The sequence below is a fragment of the Nyctibius grandis genome, chromosome 3 (genome assembly GCF_013368605.1).
Source record: "Nyctibius grandis isolate bNycGra1 chromosome 3, bNycGra1.pri, whole genome shotgun sequence".
NCBI lineage: Eukaryota > Metazoa > Chordata > Aves > Nyctibiiformes > Nyctibiidae > Nyctibius > Nyctibius grandis.
In genome coordinates, this window is record NC_090660.1 from 46656472 (window position 1) to 46682524 (window position 26053).

At 40.2% G+C, this 26053-nt stretch overlaps 1 protein-coding gene across 2 annotated transcripts; it reads left to right on the plus strand.

Annotated features, from left to right (window-relative positions):
* Positions 1–752: 752 nt before the first annotated feature.
* On the plus strand, positions 753–26053 carry FBXO15 (F-box protein 15). Of its 2 annotated transcripts, none has more exons than XM_068397035.1 (10): positions 753–781; positions 3953–4060; positions 5980–6084; positions 9762–10004; positions 10274–10483; positions 12401–12530; positions 16665–16747; positions 17959–18104; positions 22147–22271; positions 25784–26053. In XM_068397035.1, exons 1-10 carry the CDS (start codon positions 753–755, stop codon positions 26051–26053), a joined length of 1449 nt encoding a protein of 482 aa, XP_068253136.1. The 2 variants fall into 2 exon arrangements, with proteins under 2 accessions (XP_068253136.1, XP_068253135.1); XM_068397034.1 differs by lacking the exon at positions 753–781 and adding an exon at positions 807–969 and having other exon boundaries at positions 3937–4060.

Consider the following 26053-nt stretch of genomic DNA (forward strand, 5'->3'; position numbering starts at 1 on the left):
GGGCGGGCACCCGCCGGCCCCTCAGCGGGGGCTGCCCGCGGCGCCGTGCGCCGGCAGTCCCGGACACCCTCTTTAAGCTGTTTTTTTTCCAAATTGTTTTTTGCTCTTGCACACATAGGTGCGTAAAAGCGATGCAGCCGACGTCTCCGCCAGTGGAGACCAGAACACCCGAGAAGACCGTGCTCCGGCTTCCCGGGGACCGGCGCGAGCTCGCTGTGGGGCGTGTGGGGGGGAGCTGTCAGGACGCCTGTCGGAGGTGCTGACAGGGGCTCATGGCGGGGGTCACTGCGGTCCCCCGGTGTATTAGCGCTTCCCGTGTGCCCCACACCGCGCTGCTCGGGAACACAACGCCGCCGCGGCGAGCACGGCAAGGTGCGGCGCTCACCGCCCGGGGCGCCGGGGGCCGCCAGTCCAGCCCCACAGCCGTCCTACCCCGGGTCCGCCCCAATGGTGCATTCGGCGCCTGTTCCGGCGCAGGCTGGAAGCTCTCGGGGAGGCGGTTGTCCCTTCTCGCCAGTTAAAAACAAGCTTCTTAGGGGCGAACGCGAGCTCCCGCGGGCTGCCGTTCCCTCGGGCACCCACAGAGCGGCGTGCCGTGCCGTGCCGTGCCGTGCCGTGCCGTGCCGTGCCGTGCCGTGCCGTGCCGTGCTCCTTCCCCAGGCCTCGCCCCGCCCCACAGCATCACGTGGGAAGCGGCAGCGCCCCCTACCCCCCGCCCGGCGCCAAGCCGCTGTCCCGCGTCGTTGCTGGTGATGGCGATGGGTCGCGGCAGAGCCCTGCGGCAGGGCGGCGTGGCGGAGCTGGCCATGGCGACGGGCCACGGCAGGGCCCTGTGGCCGTACGGCCGCGGCGCGGCGCTGGCAGCCGACGTGGCGGCTCCCCCTGGTGCCGCAGAGGCCGGGCCGCCGCGGCCCTTCACTCCCGCTGCTGTCGCAGCCGCCGCCCCTGGGCTCGGCCGGGCCACCGGGCCCAGGTAACGTTCTTCCTGCTCGGCCTGAGGACAGGCCGCCGGCGGGACGTCGAGTGGGGAGCGGGGCTGTGCCGCACCAGAGCTGCCTGCTCGGCCTTTGTTGCCTTCCCCGTGGGGAGTGGTTTGTTGTTTTCCCCTAAATCTCACTGCCCCTCGGAGAAACCCCTGCCACCCGCCTCATGGCTCCGGGTTCCAGCTCCAAAGTTGGGACGCCTCGGCCCTGCTGCCTCCTGGCCATGGTGGCCTCCTCTCGCTCTTCCTGGCCCTGTGGAGGGGGTGTCTTTGAAGGGGTGACATGCCTTACGGCAGGAAACACGGGCATTTCTAGGTGTACGGAAGGCCGAGGTTTAATGCTCTGTTTTCTGTCTGAGGAGTGGGGCTTAAACTTGGGTGTGTGCTTGAGCTTAGAGGAGGTGGTGTTATAAGCAGTAGCCAGTCTACAAAGGACTAGCTAGTTTAGTGGCTAATGTATGTTCAGGGCAGTTAGACCTTTGTAATAAATGGGAGGGTTTCATCGCGGAAGGTGTGATTAGCTTAATTCCTATAGTACAGGTTCAGCTTCGAAAAATTTAAAGCACCAATCTTAGAAGCAAAGTTGAGAAAGCAGGTTTTTTGTGCTAACCCATTTGTACAACCTTGGGTGTTACAGTGGTTTCATTCCCCCCTGTTTTTTTAACCTGTAAATGGAATGGATAATACCCACCTTTTAAAAAGACTTTCGAATTGTTAGCTGAGGAAAAAAGAAAAGCATGTCATTTTTGTTTATTCCCAGGTATGCTTTAACATTTGGAGGAGGATACAGGTTTTGTCAGTACTTACAACTTTCTGTTCATTCTTTGAAATAGATTTGTTAACCAGCAAAAAAACAATAGTCACGTTGCAAGTACTACAGGGTATGAAAGTGAAAATACTGGTACAAAACTGAGTCCCACAAGTTGAAAGCTAATGAAATGGCAATTGAGGTGGTTGTGCCTCTAAGCAAGAGTATCTCAGTTACTAGAAATCTCTAAAGAAGGGGAGTAACAGCTGTCATCCATTTTTAACTTGAGTGGGCAAGCGTTGTCAATGTGGTGCAGAAGCATTTTGTTAATACTAATTTAAAATCTTAGCACACACAGTACTTGAAAAATAGTTTATGCAATGGGTTTGCTGTTGTTTCTTCATACCTTGAGAATATTTTTGTTTTGGAAGATGAAAAATTCAGTACTTTTTTTTGAATTGAAGCTTACAAAAGTGGTAGATATGTCAAAGTTTTCAAGGCATGTGTAGGCAACATGTCTCTTAATTCAGAAGTTCCTTCCTGGGCTGAAGAACAAGGAGATGCAAGGAGTGGTTAAAAAGAGAGCAAGAAGGACTGAATACAGACAACGCAGGTTGTGCTTGTACCAGGTAAAGTGTGCTATAAAATCCAGGATCCAGCTCCTGACCTGAATTACTCCTGTATCTGGAGTCTGTGTAGGTATGTCGCTGTAGGGTATGCCCAAACCAGGTGTCTTTGTGCTTTCAGCGTAGACACAGGGCAGAATAGCCTGGGATGTGCTGCCCAGAAAGATACAGAAGTGGCAGTTCTGCTGCTGTTGAACGTGATGAGTGTGTCTAAATACCTTTAATGGCTTTTGAGAAATGCAGTTTGTTACAGCCTCATCTCATCATCTAAGTGCACTTCTTGATAATAATATATGAGTAAAACATTTGCTTGACCTTCAGGGCATATTTGATGTGCAGTAACTTTTTTGTAGTTGTTAACTTTATTAGGCTATCAGTGGTTTGCACCCAAGCTGAAATGTGCATGTCTTCTTGTGTTATGCTTACAACAATTCCCAGTGAAACTTCAGGGATTTTTTTTTTTTTTTTACATAGCACAGTTGACAGCGTAAGGCAGAGCTGCTGTTCTGACTTTTTTCTTTGAGCATAAACCAATCTTAAATCAAGAACAGTGTGCATTAATGTATGTGGTACCCATGTACTTTCAAAATGAGACTTTTTTTTTCCCCCCCGACAAAGATTTGGTGCTTTTCTAAGAGCTGGATTGACCAGGTGTTGGAAAGTCAGCTGGCAATACAAACCATCACTAACAGAGTGTGTGGGGAGCTCTGCCTGCTCAGTGGCATCAGTGGGTATGAAGTGTAAGGATTTGATTAAGACTGAAACTCCATCTGAATATTTCTATGTGGTTTAATGATAGTATTAGTAAGAACTTTGTAATTACAATCAGAAAACTTGGAAAAAATGTATGGCCAGTTGGATTGTAAGGATTTATTTGGGTTAGAAATATGCAAAGTTACTTTCTGTAATAAAAGAAAGTAATTTCTGTCCAAATTGTTATGTGTTAATGAGCAATAAAAACATTGATACCCATCTTGCCTGTTGAACTAACACTTATCTTGCAGATTTGCAAGTATTTTAGCAGGGGAAAATCTGAAATGAGACATAACTTTATTTCAAATATGATTCTGTTGTGTAGTCGAGGATTCTTTTTGAGCCTTGTCTGTTTTTGAGAATGATTCAGGGCACTGCTTTATTTGATATCTTTTAATAGCTTAGCAAAGTCGGGTGGCTCAAAAACATCTCTGGAGTGATGTTGCAAAACAGAAGATTAATCAGTGAGTTTGACTTACTGCAGGGGCCTATCTGGAGCTTGATTATGGTGGCCACAGTGGTGCAGCTGTCTAACATTAATAGAGCTCTACTGGATTCAAACTGATTTGGTGGTGTGGCACTATTCGCTTCTGGCTACTGTGACGGGTTAATCATAGGAGAGACACCAATGAGTTTAAATCTGACATCTTCCTGATGTCAGATATTTTAACTTGGGTGGTAATTGTTCAAATTTGTGAACTGATAGTAATGAGTTATGATGTGTGTATTCCCTGAATCCTGTCTCAGTTGAGACTTGGCGTCTAGGTGTGCACAAAATGCATATTTCTTCATTTTGTGGTGATGTGACTCCTTACAGCTTTTCCTTTTTAAAAATAGGTCAAGGAGCTTTGCTACCAGGCCTGGGAAATGTTCTGAAACTGGGACTGCTGGAATTAAAAGTCTGTATTTGACACCTTCCATAAAACCGAGACCTAATTTGTGCATTGAGAGGTGAGTATGTCTTTAGTTTAGGAGTAAGAGTGGAAGACCCCTTGCAGACTATAAGCCATCTTTTGAGTGCTTACAGTTACTATGTTCATACCTGGGAGATTTCCATGTCAAGTGTTCTGAGTCAAAAATGAAAGATTTGCTTTCTGGCCTACTCTGTGATCCTGTGTTGACCTTCTACTGTTTTCTGGCATGGTTGTACCTCACCTCCTTTTCTAAGTTTGTATGAAGTATGTAGGTTTTTCAAGTCATAGGAAGCCTTCAGCAGCTCCTTTGCAAATCATGGGCTGTGCTGTTCCTTTAGAATAAAAATTGTTATTGTATTACTTCAATAAAAGCTGGTTTGGTATTAAACTTTGGATATTTCTCTTGATGCTTATTGCTTTATATAGAGAGTCTTAGGATGGTGGAGTGAAATGGGGGGGAGGAATGAAGTGGCTGCTGTGTATTTGCTACAAGCTCAATGTTTCCCTTCCTGTTTGACAGTGAAAGGGCGCTTTCAGTATCATCGTGAGTTTTTTCTTTTTGAGAATTAGTTACATTTCTGCAAAAAAAAAATCTAAGAATATGATACATGAAAGAGTAATTCATTTTTCTTGTTTTATAGATTTTGTAGCTTCCTGTGTCTGTTTTTGTCAGACATTTGTCTGTTTTCCATTGGGTGGCCAGTTCAGTCCCTTATGCTGTTAGTTTGGTGTGAAAGACAAGAGAAAAAAGAAAAATAAAATTCCTTTCAGCTTCCTTCAAAGAAAAAATAATATGGTTGTAAAAACTACTGTTGAGAATTCTGGATTGAGCATGTTATTTTAGCTAATTCGCAGCTTTTTAAGGGATCATTTCTAAATTCTCTCTGGAATAAATGCACTAACTGCTTTGCGCTTACAGTGTTTGAGTTATTTCACATAACAACTGTGCAAGTTTTGGCATGGTCACCTCTGTGTTAGTGCAACTAAGATTCTGAGTTTTAATAGAAACCTTGGAGTATTGGTGTTCTTATTCTACGCTTGAAAGCTATGTGCTTCTGGAATAAAGTATTATAAATCAGCAAGTGTTGTAAATGACAGTAGTAAATGGTCAAGAGGCACAGCCAAGGTGTTGACTTTCACAGCAACTTGTATTTTCAGTGGTGATTTTGATGTTACCATACTCTCATGCTCCAAAAAGTTAGAGAGTATGAAGTGCATATTTTTTTAAACTCTGTGCAGTTACCAGATACTACTCAAAGGGTATGAGGTTTCTGTCTCTTACTACAAAATTCATGGTGGCTCATCCCCAGGTTATGTTGTACTTAGACTGGCACCTGCGTTTCAGGTAGCCTTACGGATGCGCAGAAACATTAATGTTCTCACGATGCCACTCAGCCCTTCTTTTGAAGTTCGCGTCTTTCTGCTGACATAAATGAAAACTGTATGAGACCCCCGAGCACACGTGGTTTGAAGATTTTGATGAGGTTAGCACGTGGTCTCGCTGGTTGACTAGGACATTTCTGTGCTGGTGCATCCTGAGACCTGACACCACAGTTAGGAGGAGAGTGAGTATATGCAGTTCTGGCAAAATGCTGGTGGTTGTGGACTAAGTGTTAAAATCATGGTACAAACAGGGAGAAACTGAAGTTGAATGAGGTAGTTTGATGTCAAACCGTGTTAAAGTTAACAAAGTTTAATGAAAATGCAAACCCATAACTTTTCATGTAATTGTGCTGTGCCATTTGAATAGGTTGTGGTGAATTGTTTTAAGCAAATGTCTCATATGAGACAAATCAGAACCCAAACTCTGCAAATTAACTCTTCAGGTGAGTTTTGATTTGTGTATTTACAAGCTGATAGTTTCCATCTCTTTTTGTTTTGCTCTGGTTTGGAATTAAAATGCTTTGCCACTGTAATTTCTGGAGTTTGCAGACAAGTATTTCTCTTGTTTTCCAGCATGCCGTCAGAAATGCTGATGAAGATATTTTCCTATTTGGATGTTGTGTCCCTGTTATCTGTTGGTTGTGTGAATAAGCACTTCTATCATCTGGCCAATGACAAGTAAGGAAGATAAAAGCATAAGTGCTAGTCTTAATTGTGCAGCAGTTCAGTTTACCTGAGTTATGAGTCTTTCTAATTTAGTTTCACTGATGCCAGATCACTGATGCGTGTACCTACTGGCAATTACTCTGCTGAAAATGTACTGCATAGCTCACAGTACAATGTGTTGTGCAGAATTCTAGCTGTCCAAGCCTTGTTAAGTTTAATGGGAGTTATGAGGCAAAACCTAAATACAGTGTTTTGAAATGTTGCTATTAGTGTTTATTTTGTTGTAAAATTTGCATATATTTGTTTGTGGTCATATGCACCTGCACAAGCTTTTTGGTTCAGGCAATACTTAGTGGTGTGTAGCCAGTAGCTTTGTAGAATTGTCATAACTTTCATAGTTTTGAAGTCCTACTTATTTAGCTCTTTCATCAGGTTTTTGCAGAGGGTTTGATTTAGTCAAGTGATTCACTGGTGGGTTTTATCTGTTGCTTTCTGTCAAATTTTGATGACTTCTAAATGAAAAGGGGTGAAGATAAATACTGACACTTTTTTTTTTTTTAAGTGATTTATTATACAGAGTTCACAAATTGCTCCTACCAGGATCATGATAATTTTAGGAAGGGATCAAGAGGAGAGACCCTGGTTGGTACGCAATAGTTAGGATGCCTGGGTATCCTTTTTTTCTAGGATTCTTCTGCATTAGTGTTGTTTAAATGAGAAAACGTCTTCGTATATAGAAAGTTGCTGCATCTGGTATTAATTCATTTCTCAATTATTTGCCGAAACTTGGACAATGAATCGGTTGACATTGGCATTGACACCTTTAGAATTGATGAATTTAAAGGGAAGACCATAATCCAGATTTATTTTTTGAGGTTGTCAGCAGGTGCATGTAGCTAAAAATTGCATAGTTGACACAAATTATGTATCTTAATATACGTTTTCCACTTCAGGGTAGTAAGGTAAGATAAAATCATTGTGGCTGTTCACGGGAAGCTGATTCATCTGTCTCCATCTCAACAATGTCTGTTTCCATTTTCTAATCTTGACAGAGATTACTGTATGTGCACAAATGGGATTCGAGGAAGAGAGATTTTCCCGTATCTAGGAGACTGACTGGTTCAGTGGGACCAGGTCACTTCTTCTCGCTAGATATCCGTGGACCTTCTTGAGTCCCCGAATCTAGTGGTGAATTAACAGAAGTCTTAATTGAAGTCACTGCATATCTCTGTGACAAGTCTGATCTTGTTTTTTAGGCAGAGTATCTTTTGGAAGGTACTTCTGCTGTCCTGGATGTACAGGATGCTGTCCTTGGTGCAACAGGACCATCAGTCTTTCATCATGATATATCTGTGCTGCCTAATGCAATGCTTTGTCTTTGAGCTCTTCAAATAATGTCTGTGCTTTAACAGTTCCTTGGCACTGATGTCTTCAATGTAACTATTGAAGGCAAGGAAATGTTTCTGACCCCCTTTCTGCACCAGCATGTGGTATTATTCTAGCCTTACTGTCATGCAGTGTGGGAAGCTCACACAGATGGTCTGTCTGAAAGCCTGAGGGTTTTCATCACCTGCAGAAAGTGCTTGTATAAGAGGAAGTGAGAAGCCAGAGCACAAAAGGTGATTTTTTTGCCTTGCCCAGATCTTTTTGCCATTGTGGACAAGTGATGACTGACATGGTGCATGTCTGGTTCTGGCATTTGAGTTAGCAGTAAGAGGTTGGGTTGGCTTGTTGTAACAACGTCCAGTAAGAGGCCTTGAGATGAATTTTATACTCAACACTTTGAGGCCAAAGTGGCAAGTATTCTGCTGTGAAAGAGGCAAATTTGTGATTTCCTGTTGGATGCCTTTTTGATACATCTGCCCTGAATTCTTCAGAAGTTGAGGATGAAGGGGCAGTGATACCTTCCTAAACACTTGTGATTCCAAGTCCCTCTTTCTTCTCTGCCTCCCTGCCCTGACTGATTTTTGACTTTCTTGAACTGATTTCTCATCTGCTTGCACAATGCTGTTTTGGAAAAGGAAGAAGCAATATGTAACTGAGAGTGAGGAGAATGGTGGTAGGTATTGGTAGCAAGTCTGGCTTTATTCAACTTACATTGTCTGAGACTGTACCTTCAAAATGCAGGAAACACCTACTACTAACCCCCATCTTTTCAGCATCATGCAGCCAGATGCCGAGTATCTCTCCCCGTGAAAGAAAGGACGTCTGTCTTGGGAAGGGATTTCTAGTTAACAGGAGGACATCTTACTGGACTTTTTAGGCTGAATAAGACCAGTTGGATGATACATAGCTCAGTTTCCTCTGATGATGGTGTGTGAAGGACATCTCTGTTTTAATCATCCCTAAATTCTTAGCTGCTTTGGAGTTAAATAAGAATTTCCTCCCTCCATCAGAAATGTTTTATACTATCTGATAACTGGGTTGTCTTTTCTGATCTCAAAATTGAAGTATCTTAAATCTTTGTTTTACTTGTGGGATTGTTCTTCATGTCCCCCTGCCCACCCCCACCCCCCCAAATTTTGGTGAAAGGAAAGTTGGAAGCTCATGTTGACTGTGAACCCCTCCCTTTACCAGTCATAGAAGCCTGTGGGTCTGTGTTTCAACAGCTTTGACTCAAAAAATGGCAGTGGGAGATTGTACATATATCTGCAGAGCAGCAGGCTGGAAGGTTTTTGCAAAATTCCTGAGTACGTTTGCATCAATGACAAAGAGCCTGGCTCTCGGCATGTGGGGACTTACTCTCAGCAGCTGATGAAGTGAGAGTGGTTTTCATGGGTAGGAGGCAGTGTGGGATGGATTCGGTCCTTGAATGCTTTAATGCTTTAAGGAGGGGAAAAATGCATTACAAAGCACGTTAGTGTAGGTTTGCCTGGGGATGAGTGAGGACTGGTGAAGGTAATCTTTCTGATAGATGGTAGAGAATTTCTCTTGAGAATTTGTTTCTGTTGCTATTAATTTTCTTTAGTGCAGTTATCTAGACTGTGTGCCTAGCACTTTAAAATTAGAAAACTTACTGAAAACCTTTATTCACAGCATAGCAGCATAAGGGGAAGGAAGGCTTTTTAAAAACCACATACTCTAGTGTGCTCTTGAGAGGCGTAAACCAGTGGGAAGTTCCCAATATCTGATAATCCGGCTTCTAGAGCACTAGTCAAACATTTTCTGTATATGTAGTTGAGATGTTTATCAATCTTACTGGCATATTGTAAGAATTAACTGAATATCTTCCCCCCCCACGGCCCCCACCCCCGCCGTGGTAGAGCGGATAGTTGTAAATGGATTTCATTTCATATGTATAATCCAGAACAAGAAATATGTCCAGAGATTCCATATTCTTTGAGATAACCTAGATGTTAGCATTTCTCATGGGCTTACTAGTATCTTTTGTTTCCTGAGCCTTCATCTTTGCACAAGGGAAACTGACTTCACATGAGCTGTTGGAAGGTCAAAATGGGGAAAAGTGTGCAACTGTGCCTTTGCATTTTTTTGACTAGTACCTAGGAGGCTACAGTTTCTGGTCTTCTATAAACCTAGATTTAGATCAAACCCAGTTTCCTGATAATCTAGGACTTTATTTTTTTGCTAACATTATGCTCAGCGGTAGCTGAGACATGCATATAAGAATAATGAAGTAACTATTCTTGAAATTTATGTAGTTTTCCTCTTTATTCTGTTTTTATTTTCAGTGGAATCTGGCTGAAAATCTATTCCAGTTGTTTTCCACCAAAAAGGACAATTTGGAAAATGAAGTCTGAACAAACAGAAACTGTTTCCTTAGGCTGTGCTGCTCTACATGATAGAGAGCCTGGGTACTGGAAGAAAGAATATATCTTCAAACAAATAGCTGCTGTCAAAAGTAGAGTAATGCGACTTGTTAAACCTGTAGATCTTTATACAGGTCTCCCACGTAGAAACAGAGAAGCTATAAAGTAAGCAATGCCTTGTCACAGATGTTTACTCGAGAATAACGTACAGAATATTAATGGCTTTGGAAATGCTGTGGGAATATGGAAAAAGAGCTATAAAATGTATATCATAATGAGAAGATACAATGATAGCCTATAAGTGACCTAGCCTGAGAAACATAAGTAGCAGTTAGTAGAAATTTAGAAATTCTGTTGGAAGCATAGTTTAAGTTTTGTCACTTTGAGAACCTTTTTTTAAACATCCCTCTCCCCTCTCAATTCCTAAATAACAGAGCCTCTGGCTTGAGTTGGATCATTGTTCTAAAGGACAAAAATGGAAAGGAACATGTAATGGAGAAGACAAACATATCATTTAAGGACACATCTGTTACTATACGTTGGTGTAGTACAAATTGGCCATGCTTAGACATCCTGTCAACGTTAAAACTATTTGGAGTTACGCCATTGCTTCCTGACCAAAGTGGAGCTCCCAGCAAGAATGGGTGAGTTTTAACATAGGATTTTTGAGGCTTTTGTTTTTGGTGTAACTGGTTGATAATGTGTCTGTAGGAGCTATCTGACCTTGGTTTGACTTAACAAGTTAATTCTTTCTTAGAAAGTCTCTCTATGGTATTTATTTCAGAGCCTATGCTCTCCTCTTCATTGGTAGAACTTTTTAGCAAGAAATAGATCTAATCCAGTAAGCTATGACATTAATTCATATGTTAATGTAGCTGCTGGCATGCAAGATACAGACTGTTAGGTTCTGCCTTGGAATCTAAGGCATAGATACAAATGAGCGTGAAACAAACATGTACATCTAGGAGAATTCAATGTGAGACATTTGGATTGGAAACAGTTCATCAATGTTTATGTGGCTGTGCTACTAACATTTTTTTTTTTCTATCTGATAGGTATGTATGTGAATTTAGGGAACTTGGTGTTTGGCTGCGTGTACAATACAAGTAGATGCATATAAAAAAAATAGTCCACAGCACAATGTGGGATAGGCGTTGTTTTGTAACTGAAGTGTGTACAATATTTTTCTGGCTTTATATTCTGAGAAAAGATGTTTAATTTAAAAGTGTGTATTTGAGTTATGTATGTATTTAGTTGCTGTCAAGGAGTTTTCCACATGTCTGTCTTATGTGTCATTTTAGTATATGCAGTATCAGCTACATGCTGCTTACACAAAACTGCTAGCAGTAGAGCTCTGAAAAGAGAGAGCTGTTGTTCACCTACAAAAAGCATGGTTCCTCAAGTAGAAGCAAAGTATTTGCTAAAAAAAAAAAAAAACAACAAAAAAAATCAAGAGAAGCCTTTTGTGTAAAGTCAGCTAAACAAGTCTTGCAGTGAAATTATGTGGGAAATGTAGTTGTTTTACCAAGATGATGATTCGTATGTAGAAAATAGTAACAGAAGATCTGCAGGCAGTTAGTGTATTTATTTCACAGAATCATAAGTTGTTAGAGCTAGCAAATATACATGAAGGTAATGATTTCACAAATATCAGAATGCTACTCGGAATGTTAGGAGTATAAGGAGCTAGTGCAGGGCCTTTGGGAAAGTCCCTGTGTTTATACCAGCCTGACTGACTTAAAGATGGAAAGGGTTGATGTCCCATCTCTGCCCCAAATCTTACAGTTTAAGGTTATGTGACGAAGTTCCTGTCGGTTGCTGTCTTCTAGCAGTGTGTAGTGGTAGGTGATACTATTGTGGTACTATTGGGAAATCTAAGAACAGTTTTGAATATAATAAGAGCCTAAGTCTGTGAAGGGTTTTGGAAAGAGTTTCTTCATTCTGAATAGGTAACGTTGACTCCCCTTTCTGCTCTTTTTTTATGCATCATTAGCCAATAAGAACGCCTGTGAAGTATGAACTTTAGTTAAAGGGTGTTATGGAGCTAAATTGCTTTAACTGCAGGCAAAATCTAGAAATAATCTAAAAAAGGAAAGCTTCCTCTAACAGAAGCTTTTAATTTTAGTTGTACAGTTTGATCCTTTCCTTGGAATTTTACTTCAGTGGAGGAAGAATTTACCTTCTTAGTAGCTTGCTTCATACTGTCAAATATTCAGTGATTCCATCTAGTACCAACATAGTATTAAAAACAAATTATAAAGTAATTCTGTGGCTATTTTGAAATATTGGGCAAGCACGTAAGTTTTTCTTCTCTTTTAAGTAGTATATTAGGCCATCCTATGGTGGCTTTTGTTTCTTTTCTTGTTGGGTGTTGAGATCCTGCTACTATGCTGTGGTTGTTCAAAAGTAAAATTTGTGGCTGTGCATGCTGAATGGTTTCAAAACCGTTTTCATCGTGTGCTGTTGGTTGGACTTCAAAGTTAAAAATTAAATTAGGCTGACCTTTTACATAAACAAGGAGACATAATCTTGTTGCTACATTCTACATGTTCTTTTCAAAGACCTCGTCGACATTCCTTAATTGCTGAATACCATTGTGCTAACCTGACTGAAAATAGTATAGCAGTTGGTGCTGATAACCTTGTCCAGCTCTTCAGTCTGAATCCAGGACTCTTAGTAGGACTTTGGAAGGTAAGATAACGTTTTGTTTCAATACGTTATTATGGCTTGAAGAAACAGATTCTTTTGCCTTGTAGTTTGGGATTTGGGAAGCTTTTTGGGTTTTGGTTGGTTTGTTTGTTTTAAATCTTCCTCTTTTTTTTTGATTTTGAAAGGTCTTTTCTAAACTAACAAGAAAATACAGGTAGGGAGAGCTAGTTGATGATTTATTGTACTTTAAACAGCTGTCGCAGGAGTATCTGTACTTAAATCCACCTCTAATTAAAAGAACAGTTATGTATCGTAGTATATTAGATACTGTACTGATGTTATTTCTGTGTTCAATTTTATTTATTTTGCAGTCTTCACATGACAAAGTTTGATATTCTAAAGCCATTTTAAGTAGAATGGTTTGAGGAGAGATGTACTTCTTCCCCTGACTCATGCCTTGCCCTGTCCCCATCACTTAAAGTGATGAATTCCCACAAGGCAACTTTGCTAGTTGTGTCCATTAATCTATATCACCAGATAGTCGTATCCTGCTCCAGCAGTAGGAACACTGTAAATTGTGCCCTTTTGGGGATATACAGTTCTTATTAAGTGTCTAAGTTAAGGGGTTAGTCTCTGTAGACTGTGTGTAGAGATGAATGTCTTCAGAGAGCAGTACAGAACATCTGAAGTAGACTTCTACTCTAGAGCAATTTGCATCTTTGCACTGAATACACTGGGACCTAGGTGTCTTCCTGAAGTTGCGTACAGTTAGGTGCTATGGAAGCCTGTCTATCTCAGGTGTTCTGCTCTTGGACTGAATTCAGAGGTGGCAGCCCTTTCTTTCTCCCCCTGCTGTGTTAATGACGTAGACTTGTATTATTTGGCACCGGCAAGGAGCTTTCCTCAGGGAGCCTGTGAACAGTTGCTCTAAGCTGTGTCTTATTTCCAGCTGGAAACTCTTGCTACCTCAAATGTGCACACTCACCAGAGGAATTGTTTAAAACCACAGTAGGGAGATTTGTTTCACTCTTACTTAAAGGTGTCCATTTCCTAGAAAACTTGAGACTGGCTGACCTGCGTGAGGTTGTCTCAATCTATGAAAAGCTCTGATAAGTGAACAGCAGGGTTTTTTTATCTTCAGAAGTTTAGTAGATTGGTGCCTCTGTGTTGTTGACCCTATGGTCTTGCTAGCACATTTCTCTTTCCAAGCATAGGAAGGGGTACTCTTTCAGCACCTGGAAATGGTTCAATCATAACTAAGTTCCAAAATGCTGTCAAGCATTGAGTGCCTCACTCTAGTGTATTTTTCCTGCTTACTTTTCTGAACAGCTGTTCTTACTCTGTATGTGGCATTAAGGCAGTTACATTAGGCACTTAACTGTAGATGAGTGTAATAATCGTAAATGACACACATCTTTGTTTTTTACACATAGCTTATCTGCGTAACAGAAGATGTTGATGCTAGTAGTTTTGACAACCAAGGACAGGTTATGTGGGCCTTCTGGTATTTCACAGAATCACAGAATGATTAGGGTTAGAAGGGACCTCTGGAGATCATCTAGTCCAACCCCCTACCAAAGCAGGTTCACCTAGAGCATGTTGCACAGGGTCACGTCCAGGTGGGTTTTGAATATCTCAGAGAAGGAGACTCTACAACCTCCTTGGGCAGCCTGTTCCAGTGCTCTGTCACCCTCAGAGTAAAGAAGTTTTTCCTCATATTGAGATGGAATTTCCCATGTTTCAGTTTGTGCCCATTGCCCCTTGTCCTGTCACTGGGCACCACTGAGAAAAGGCTGGCCCCATCCTCTTGACACCTGAACCCCTAAGGTATTTGTAAGTATTGCTAAGATCCCCCCTCAGTCTTCTCTTCTTCAGACTAAACAGACCCAGCTCTCTCAGCCTTTCCTCCTAAGAGAGATGCTTCAGTCCCCTGATCATCTTTGTAGCCCTGTGCTGGACTCTTTCCAGTAGTTCCTTGTCTTTCTTGAACTGGGGGACCCAGAACCAGACACAGTACTCCAGGTGTGGCCTCACTAGGGCTGTGTAGAGGTGGAGGATAACTTCCCTTGACCTGCTGGCCACGCTCTTCCTAATGCACCCCAGGATACCATCGGCCTTTTTGGCCACAAGGGCACATTGTTGGCTCATGGTGAGCTTGTTGTCCACCAGAACTCCCAGGTCCTTCTCTGCAGAGCTGCTTTCCAGCAGGTCAACCACCAGCCTGTACTGGTGCATGGGATTATTCCTCCCTAGGAGCAGGACCCTACACTTGCCTTTGTTGAACTTCATGAGGTTCCTCTCCACTCAGCCTTCTAGCCTGTCCAATTCTCACTGAATGGCAGCACAGCCTTCTGGTGTGTCAGCCACTCCTCCCAGTTTTGTGTCATCAGCAAACTTGCTGAGGGTACACTCTGTCCCTTTGTCCAGGTCATTGATGAATAAGTTGAACAAGACTGGACCCAGTACTGACTCCTGGGGAACACCACTAGCCACAGGCCTCCAACTAGACTCAGCACCACTGATCACAATCCTCTGAGCTCTGCCATTCAGCCACTCTCAATCCACCTCACTGTCCACTCATCTAACCCACACTCCCTGAGCTTTGCTATGAGGATGTTGTAGGAGACAGTGTCACAAGCCTTGCTGAAGTCAAGGTAGACAACATCCACTGCTCTCCCATCATCTACCCAGCCAGTCATCCTATCGTAGAAGGCCATCAGATTGATCAAACATGGTTTCCCCTTGGTGAATCCATCTTGACTATTCCTGATAATCTTCTTTTCCTCCACGTGCTTAGAGATGACATCCAGAATGAGCTGTTCCATCAGCTTTCCAGGGATGGAGGTGAGGCTGACCGGCCTGTAGTTTCCTGTGTCATCTGTCTTGCCCTTTTCGAAGACTGGAGTGATGTTGGCCTTCCTCCAGTCCTTAGGCACCTCTCCTATTCTCCATGACCTTTCAAAGATGATGGAGAGTGGCTTGGCAATAACATCTGCCAGCTCCCTGACCAGTCGTGGGTGCATCCCATCTGGGCCCATGGGTTTGTGGGTGTCCAGTTTGCCTAAATGATCTCTAACTTGATCCTCCTCAACCAAGGGAAGGTCTTCTTTTCTCCAGACTTTCTCTCGTACCTCCAGGGTCCGGGATTCCTGAGGGCCAGCCTTAGCAGTAAAGACTGAGGCAAAGAAGGCATTCAGTAACTCCGCCTTCTCCGTATCCTCCATCACCAGGGCACCCTCCTCATTGAGCAGCAGGCCCACATTTTCCCTAGTCTTCCTTTTGCTGCTGATGTACTTGAAGAAGCCCTTCTTGTCCTTGATGTCCCTTGCCAGATTTAATTCCAAGTGGGCCTTAGCCTTCCTGGTCGCATCCCTGCATACTCAGACAACCTTCCTATATTCCTCCCAAGTGGCCTGTCCCTTTTTCCACATTCTGTAGACTTCCTTCTTCCATTTGAGTTTTACCAGAAGATCCTTGCTCATCCATGCAGGTCTCCTGGATAGAGAAAGACTGAGAAACTCTGTGTGACTGATAAATCTCTGTCATTATATGTTTTATAGCTGTAATTTTGCACTACAAAAGTACAGGAGTAGCTAAAAAAAAAAGAGGTTGAGTAGGGGATGTCATTTTGTTTGGTAACCCAGGGAGAGGAAAACAATAGTTGCCCACTTTTTAGGACGGTAATAGACTCCTGGCAGTGAATAATTTTGCTATTGACTTATGTCTTTGCAAATGTGGGACTTTAAAAATATATTTTTATTTTAAAAAAGAGAGCTGAAATCCTAACATTCTGTGTGCTTGGAAGTAAATAGATACCTTTGACTCTGCTTAGTTCTCACATTGAGCTCTGAAGTTTTCTTTGAGCTATAAAGGCCTATAGAAGTATGTCTTATCATTTTCCCAGGAGTACATAATCTGGTGAAGATATCTGGAGTTTTATGTGACATTCAGTATTTCTATTGAATAGAGTCTATTTTACATATATTGTGTACTCTTGTGAAAAGGCAGCAGCAGTTATAGGAGTCCAAGTGTTAGAGCAAGCCATTATTAACATCGTTACAGTAACTGCAGAGTAATAAGCAGCAGCATTTATCTATGAATTTTAATGCTCAGGAAGGCTGTATGAAAAAAAAATGTTTCCAGATGAAAATACATCTACTTTAATTAACTTTTCAGGAGAAAAATGAAATTGCTTTTGTTATGGCGAGTCTTCATTATCATCAACTTATTGAGAGAAGCACTTTGGGTTCTGCTACTGTGTAAGTTTTGGTTTCTCCTTTGTGGGTAATAAAAATAACCTTTTGAATAAAGCTTTGAGTTTTACAGCTAAAATTGGCTGCTGGTAAGAGGTTTATATTTAGGCAGCAATTAGCTATTCTTGTTTAATATAAACAACAATTATGGTAACTATATACAAAGCTATAGAAGTATTTTCATAGTAAAATGTTGCTATTGTTGTGCTATTAAGGAGCTAATTTAGACGTACAAGTGTACTAGTACTTGCTGTATTGAGAAAGTTAGAAATACACTACACATACTTTCTCCCTTTTCATAAGCAGACTTTTTATTCCTTCTTCCTATCTGAAAGACCTAGAAAAGAGGGAGACATTTTAGGAAGTAGGAAAATAATCTTTAGCTGTGTGAGAGGGGAGAAAAAAATTCTAGTAAACTGATAAAGTTTATCTTTCAGTCCTATTGAAAAACTACTTGGATTTCTTATGAAGTATTTGTGTATAAGTGTATATTGCAGTGTATAATCTAATACCTGTTTATACACTGTAAACTGTTTAAAAAGACGGAGTTTTTTAGCTTTAGAGGATGATTTTGGGGATTTATTTCCCCCCCAGCCCACCCCCTCAGCTTTCTGCTCAGATACTGTTGTATCTACTGGTAGTCTTATGTGCCTGCTATAACTTAGCATGGTTCTTTTCACACAGAAAGTAAGACTTAACACCATCTCCTTTACTACAAAATAGGATCCTGTGTAGGAGCTGCTCAGTTCCATCTGGGATTTGGCTTCTTCTAGTCATTTGTGTGCAGTAGTTTCTGTTTTACGTTAGGCACAGACAAAATTATTCAATAAGTACTATTCCAGAGAATTCTGTAGCTAGTTGGCTTTTAGATTTGTAGTTAAGATGATGCATTTTTTTTTGCATAAACAAGTCCATATTTTGGAGTTTAACAGATGTAGCTTTTAAAGTTGGCTGCCATATTTTCTGCCTTTGGCTAGGCTGGACAGCAGGTTAAAAGTATTAGACGCTGTATTAGACATCTTAAAAGAAGTGTGATGAACTAGAGATGTTTCATTTTCAAAATCATTAATAAAGAAGAAAAGTTGTATCTTCTAATAATTTTTTCCCTTCTTACAACCTCTCTTAAAACGATAGTCTCCGTGTAAGGCTGTTTACTATATCTCTTTCTATTAAGTCATTCCCCATTGCTTAATTCTATTATTATTATTTTTTTAAAGTCAATATGCCCTTCCACCTAATAAACCTGTATTAGATGATGTTGACCCAGAATATGGACTGCATGACTATAGTCTACATCTTGATATGCACGGTGGAAGCTGCACGTACCTGTGTGGAACATTCAAGAACCTCTTCTGCAGAAAAGGTAGAGTTGACAGAACAGTAATGTCTGTTTTTAAAATGATCCTTGCTGTTATGTTTCCCCTCTTGTATCTGAAACTGAAATGGATTTTTAAGAGTAAGCTTTTTTGTTCATTGTGTGATTTCTTTATATCCGCATGGTGCGTTGTGTGGTGTCATAAGCTTGCTCTGTATGAAGTCTGCCTGCAATTACTTTGACATAACGTCGGGCCTGAGACAGAAGTTCTGCAGATTGTCAGGATATTTTCCTTTGGTTCAGTGCTGAGTTAATAATGTAGTGGCACAGCTTTTGGTGCAGGTTGATGTTCCTTCCACTTGTATAGTATAAGAGAGAGAGAGTTTGTCCTCATGCATTTTGGAGACCTATTTCTGTAGAATTCTTCTCAAGTATACTTTAGGTGCATTGACACATTAAATATATTTGCAAGATACTGTGAACTTTAAGATTTATAGCTTTTATTGAGATCAACTTAAGGTTGCCTCTTCTGACATCCTTTCATTGTGTAATAAACAATTTCAGTGATTGTTTTTAACTGTGCTGCTTTTTTTCAGTTCTTAGCATTTCTTTTAATGAGACTTGATTGGCTGTCCTTGTTGTTCATGTACAGCCCAACTTAATAATTGCACTAGGGTTTTGCAAAATAGACGGGTGATCTCTGTTTTGACTTAACTTCGGCACAACCCTGACTACAGCTACGCAGGTGTCTTTCTGTCAGCAGAGACAGATTAAAATATTAAACTTAAAATTAAACAATTACAATTAACCTCTGTTTAGGTTGGTTTATTAGCATTTTATTTTATGCATCCTTCCATTTAAACAGAATTGGTAATATGGTCTTGTTGATAGATACTGTAGGGTGAATATGCTGAATACTTTAAAATTGAATTGAAAGTATTAGATAATGTTTCTTGTTTTCAGGAAGCTGTGACAGGCTTTTCATATGACTCATAGAAGCCATGAATACTACATCTAGCTTTTTAATAAACATTCTTGAAATGTATTTACCTAGGTTTTCAACTTTTTAAGTGTAGCTTTGTAGCCATATGGTAGTCTAAGCTTTGGCTTTTCAATATTACTCCTTGTTGATGTTAGGTGATGTGTGGCGCTTGCAAAATGTAATGGGGTGATTTTTGTGTGTTTAGAGAGCTTTTAAGATTTGTTTGTAAAATATCGTATCATGTATTTGAAATGTTTTTTGCCTGACCTTGAAAATTGATTTGCAAGTTTAAATGACCATTTCAGCATGGTAAGGCTTGTTGTTGCCACAAGAATTAATGTTAAGCACTGCCTTTCCTGTGAAAATAATCAGATTACAACTTGCAATGAAGGCTTGGTTAGCAAAACAAACTCGCTTGGCTTTTAGCTAAAATAAGTGCTTTTGAACCACTAGGCTCTTTGTTTCTTTCCCCTGAGGTGTGTCTACACGATACATGTTCTCTATATTGGTATTCTGTTTATTTGGAAATATTTCTTCCCTATAACCTGTACTGGTTAAAGGGCTGCTTTGGTGCTATACGTGTCTTGCATAAACTCTGGACTGTAGATATTATAAAGGGACAATGAAACAAATTCTAGATCAGGCTGAAGAAAGCTCTATCCAATTTGCTTCCTCGGTGTTTCCCTCGGTATGTTTAACATAGCTTGCTCTGCCCTTTAATTTCCTTTTCTCATCTGACTGGGATGAGGAAGGGGAGATTTCAGTACTTAGCACGTCAGCTTCTTGCTAATTTCTAGGCATACTTTTTCTTTCTTATGGATATGGGACTGCAATGGAGCTTTTATATTTAAAAAGAAACATTATAAAGGCTGAATTAACTAACCTGTGAATAATTAGCCTTCAGATTCCTGATCTGTGTCACCTGTTTCCATTCTGGCTTAAAGTTATGAAGTAGCTCCAATAGGGGATTTATAACTTACGCCTTAGCCAGGTGACCCGTCTAGCAATGCAGCAGTTCATGTTATTAATGCCATGCAGTAGTAGTGATGTCCTGGGCTTCATTAATTTATTGGCAGTATGCTTTTTTCAGTCTGTTTTTATTCCATGAAAATTTTCATTTGTTTTGAATGAGTGAGAGGAATAGCTGCTTCCATTCAAATCTGAATTGCAGTTAACTGAATAGTCCTTTGGAAAAAATGCTTGTTGACTGATGTTGTTTAAAGCCTCCTGTATAGAAGCTCAACTTTAAATGCAGGCTTTCAGTGTTCACTCAGTAAAGCTTGACTATTTATTTAAAGTACTTTTATCTTGAATGAAATCTTGTCGTTGGATTTGATTTACTGAGGTTTGGAACTGAACTATTTGGGTAGGTTTCAACTTAAAAGCGTTTTTGCACTTTGAGCTGGATCCTGAAAGCTGGATTCTGCGTACATTTTCCTCCCTGAGTTCTCTGGGACTTCACTGCAAGGACAGTGGTTATCATTGTCTTGAGTGATGCATTTTCCTTCAACCCTACAAAAACTTCCTGGGCATAGTGCTGTTGGTTTTATTGTATTCACACTCCTATTCCAGACAGTGTCTGTATTGAAAAACCTGCTGCTTCTGTCCCCTGTCATGTGTTGGGCTGCTTCCTCCACGCAGTAAGTATTCTTTGGACTCCCTGCTTGTGAGTGATGTCGTTCCAGCATTGGTTTGTGGCCAAGCTTCTCTTGGGAATTGCTTGGCCCCACGGTACCAATTCAGAGAAGTTTCTGGCTTCTGTGGTAAACTGTGGGCTCTCTTTCTATGTCACTTCGTTGTCTGCCTTCAGCAGCCACCAGGCAAAGGCTTTTGTTGCTCGTTCACACAGGCTTTAGCTCAAAGCCAGTGTTTCTGATGTTGCTTCTTCGGTCTTCAGCCTTATGCTGCTGCTTGGGCTTGATTGAAGAACCACAGGCAAAACACTTCTCTCTTTTTTTCACTTTTGCAGCTTGCATCTTAAACCTCTACAAGCCCTTCAGTTATCACTTACCATCCAGGGCCTGCTACTGGATCCTGACAAGCAGTATTTTCCTGGGAATTCCTTCTCTCCCTTCCTATCTGTCTTCTGCAAGTACTAGTTACTTAGTTCTGTTTCTCCCCCTGCCCCCCCCCCTTCTTTGAGGTCTCTAGTACTTTCATTTATTCTTTTAAGAGAATATATCTTGTTCAAGGATGTTTGCTTAAGGGATGTCCTACTAAGAAATCTGCTTGTGTCACGGTGTGATGCTTTTTTTTTTTTTTTTTAGTAGTCAGAAATCTTGTTTGTTATGATGTACCCCAAATTATATTTAGACCATTGGACTCCCTGGTTGACTTTCCTCCTCCAACAGTGACGGGAAAAAAGAACGATTAAAAAAAGTCAATCTCTTCTGGGGGGAGAGGAAGTCATACCAAAGAAATATGGTTACGTGTAGTAATAAGATAAAAAAAAATCACAAAGAAATCTTAATAATTCTGTCAAAAAATGAAAGTGAGACTTTGGAAAGCTATTTGAAAATGAACAAATCCATAATTTAAAAACTTAATTCAAATCAAGGCATACTGCTTGTCGGTTTAAGTGATGCAATATCCTTTCCAGGGAGGAGTGAATTTATCTTTATACCCTGTTAGTATGGGGTTATTTGAGTTACCAGACAGAGAAGAGAGATTTTATTTTTTTATTTTTTTTTTTTAAAAAAAGGGGGCAGTGTATCTCCTCATTTATTTGATGTGTTATGAGCTTGACTTTCGGGGAATGGGCAGTGATGGAAGCACTGGTGGCATGAAATTGAAATACTGAACATGGAATTTACCCCTTGCATCCTTGCGTAAGTCCTTTAGGTGGCATTCAGATTTTTATACTCAAATATACCAAATTTTTTTTTTTAGCTGCTGCTTCTACTGTGGATCACAGAGTCAAAGCCCTGAATTGCGACTTAAATTCTCTATAATGTACTTGATACCCAGCTGTTGGTGTATGTCAGGGTTCCTTATTGGTGAGAGAGAGGAAAGTAAAGACAAGGAGAGAGGAAGCGAGAACATTTACAGTGTACTTGGGCTCAGTTTGATTTGTAGTAGTATAATGTTACATATTGTTAATATTTTCAGGTGACATTGCAAATGGATATTTCAGGCTCACAGTTGTAAGCTTAAAGGATAATACGAAGCACTTGCCTCTTATTGGGACAGTTGGCTTATCCTGGGAAACAGATGTGTTTAAAGGCAATGTAAAGGTCAGTCAGAAATATTCTTTGTTTCTGGAAATGCTTATCTCAAAACAGAATTATGTTTATGCATCCTAAATATGCCAATTTAAAAAAAAATGTTTTTTGTTTGTGGAAGGTGTCTGTAACTAGGAAAAAACCTGAATTCAAATATTGCGAAAATGATGTGAATTTTGAGGGGAAAAAAGTTTTATCCTTTCTGCTTTGAAGTCTAGATTGCATGACAGACCCATTATGCATGTGTGATGACTCCAATGCTTTCCACTCAGCAAAGATGCTGTGACTGACCAGCAATGCTTGGAAATGCTGAATAAAAAATGTACTGCAGGTGTGCTTTTTGTGGTGTTTTTTGTTTCTTTGTTTTTGTTTTTGTTTTTTTCAGGCAATAAGTCTTGAACCTCCAGGGAAATACTCTGTGGTTCTGTTGTAGCATGTATGTGCAATGAAAGTTAGAAACTGTTGGAGAATGTTAAAATGCTGACAGACAGGCAGAAATGAGAGTCCACATTCATGCAGTCAGCACCCAGCTCTTCAGTCATGTACATGGGTCAGCTGGATTAACTGTTTGTATTTTAGGGGAATTCTCACTCCTTCTCTCGTGTAAAATTCCTAAAAGAATTATTTTTAAAAAAAGTTTGAGAGTGGTTCTGTAGATTTTGCGATAGTGATGAAGGCACATGTTTTTAAATGTACTTCAGCTGCATGAATATTTCAGAAGTACCAAAAATACTGATAAATGTAACTTAAGCACTACTGAAAAATGATCTGGTTCAACACTTGATTTCAATTTTGACGCTTACTTTGAAAAAAGTAACAATGAATAAAACTGTCGTTTCTGCTAATTCTGCATAAGTGTAGAATGGAATACTGTTTGATAACAATATTTTTCTTACAGACATTCTCATACTTTTTTTTATAGTTTACAGTGTCAGCCAGCTTTCCTATTCAATGAGGAATATAAAATTTATCTTAAAAATTAGTAACCTACTAGTATCTGTTGGGAACATCGACTACAGTTGGATGACAGTTTCCATTCAGCCCTCCCTCTCTAATTGCTCATAGCAAATTTTTTTCTTCAGATTCCTTGTTTGCATAGTGACAAATTTGTTCACTTGCATTTTTTCTCAGTTTGTACTAAACTTTTTTGAGTTGGGTGTTTGTTTTCAAAAGAACAACAAATCCTTCCCCTGTGTGTACGTTGGTGATGAGAACGAATTCAAGCTAACAAGAAAATGCTTTTAAGGCAATGGTTTGCCATCCTTCTTTAATTGCCATAAATGTTCGTTGAGAACCGTAATGCAGAATAGGTGCTTTTTTGAGGCTTCTGAAAAAATTTAGACTTGGTTTATTTTATTTCATTTTTATTGTGTATCCCATTGATTTTGTTAGAACTATTTGCATGCTTAAAGTTAGTGAGATCTTAGCACATAATTACAGAATATGCTTCATTTGCTTGAAAAGCATATGGTAGGAGGTAGGCAATCTGGCTGCCGTGTTGGGCAGATATCAGAAAATTAAGGCTCCGCAGAGACCTTATTGTGGCCTTCCAATATATAAAAGGGGCTTATGAGAAAGACTGAGGGAGACTCTTTACCAAGGCCTGTAGTGACAGAACAAGGGTTTTAAACTGGAAGAGGGTAGATTTAAATTGGACATTAGGAGGAATTTTTTTTTACGATGCGGGTGGTGAGACACTGGAACAGGTTGCCCAGAGAAGTTGTGGATGCCCATCACTGGAAATGTGCAAGGTGAGGTTGGATGGGGCTTTGAGCAACCTGGTCTAGTGGAAGGTGTCCCTGTCCATGGCAGGGGAGTTGGACTAGAGGATCTTTAAAGGTCCCTTCCAACCCAAACCATTCTGTGATTTACAGCTGCCTGGCAGAATTTTTTCTTCCATTAAAATAGTCGTGTGTAGCACATAAAAGTCTGGGAAATTAACTGTCAGAGGAAACGGAGACCTGTGGCTGTAGTCTTTAGTTTAGCGCTGTCCTGTGTGCTTACAGCATAAGTTGTACTGAATATTTGTTTCTAGGAAAAAATAAATAATTTCAATATTTTTTTAAACCCCTCATTTTGTGGCCAATACATAGCTGTGGGTAGAATTCAATTTGGCTTTTAACATAAATCTCTAAAACTCTTAAAGCATGTGAAGGCCAGATACAATCAGCCACAGCAGCAGAACATGTCAGTGCTTTGAATTTATTTGAATTTTGTACAGTACTCTGAAGGGGAAAAAAAAAAAAAAGGTTTTTTTGGCTCTTCTGTGTATGTTTTATAAAAAATTAATTGCTGAAGTACAGATAGTTGGAAATACATGGGAAGAAAAAACTGCCCAACACTCAAGGCCACCCTGCTTTACTTTTCATAGTTGGCCTTTGTTATGCAAGATGTCAGACCAGAAAATAGTAATTCTTTCTTGTTTCGTGTAGATTTATAGCTTGTATAACTTATTAAATAATCATCAGATTTGGTTTGAATTTTGTATTTTCAGCATAGTCTACAGTAACAAACTTAGGAGAACTGTATGTATCCCATTACCCTTATGTTTGTACCATCCCTCTGTATTGTTCGATTGAAGTGCAGTAACAGTGAAAGAAATGTTAAAGCAAAGGAAGCACAACTATGCTGTGCAGTGAAATAAAGCATTCTAAATTAATTTTTTAGCATGGAATATGTGATGTTGGTTTGTTTATGCTTTTGGAGCATATGATACTCCTGGAAGTAAAGCATATATATATAGCATAATTAGGATCATCTGATTCATTTAGTGATTCAGAACTCATGAGAATAGGTAACAGCTGATACTAACAACCCATATACTTCTAAAGCATGTGTGAAACCATCAGTCTGCAAGTGCCCAAGAACTGACATCCTGACTTTAGCATTATAAAATGATGTAATAGTGTAGTGTTGTAAAGAAATATTTTCAAGAATTTTTGAAAGGAAGAATTATTTGAAGGGTAGAAAGATATATTAATATTACCTTTCTGGGAACTGAAGCTTGCAGCCATTCAAAAAGTGCTGTGTACCTTTTGTTTATCGCTGGCATATAAGGGTAATTGCTGTGTCTGTACATTGCCTTGGGGGTGGTCTCTTTGAGTACCTTTGCAAACAGCTGCATTCGCACAAGTTTAGCACCTGGTTTTAAACATAGGTTTCTTTCTCATATTGAAAGGACTGTCATTATTTTGAATGGTAAGATAACATCTGTGTTTCTCAATTATTAGTTAAAGGCTTAAAAAATGTTCAAGAAATAATGTCTGTTTTAGGTTGGCAGTGCTGCCTTCTATAGCACACTTTTTGATGTCTGTAAGTTGCAATTTTGGTTTCTGTATAAAACCTCTGAATAAGTATTTGTTGCTTTGCAGTAGTCAGTGGAGCACTATCAATTATATGTTGAGATTTTAGCCTTCATACCAAAAATTGCTCTCTGAACCATTGATATTTCTCCTAAAATCAGGGACAGAGCTACTTACTGTGCCATGGCATAGGGAAATAATCTCTTCTGCTTGTGTTTGTAGGACTGCTACGTGATGGATGTTACTCTCTTGGATGAAACTGAAAAGCTCTTCTGGTGTTTCAGTGCCCCAGTCTACATGAAGCTGTCTTCCGAGGCATCCAGCCTTTATGACTATATGGGTCATATCTATACCACAGACTATGCAGATTCAGAGGGTAAAGTCTGTGTTGAGTTGGTATGGTTGGAAAAAAACAAGGAATATATTATAGTCAACTTGGTGCTTTATATAAGCACCAAAAAGGTAAATAACTGGTATGGAACAAATTACTGA

Bases quoted from the DNA above. Each gene is read 5' to 3' on its own strand.
- FBXO15 (XM_068397034.1), top strand. From the start codon at position 807: ATGGCGACGGGCCACGGCAGGGCCCTGTGGCCGTACGGCCGCGGCGCG. The intron at 6,085-9,761 runs GTAAGGAAGATA...TTTTATTTTCAG, and splicing joins TATCATCTGGCCAATGACAA to TGGAATCTGGCTGAAAATCT. The intron at 12,531-16,664 runs GTAAGATAACGT...TTAACTTTTCAG, and splicing joins TCTTAGTAGGACTTTGGAAG to GAGAAAAATGAAATTGCTTT.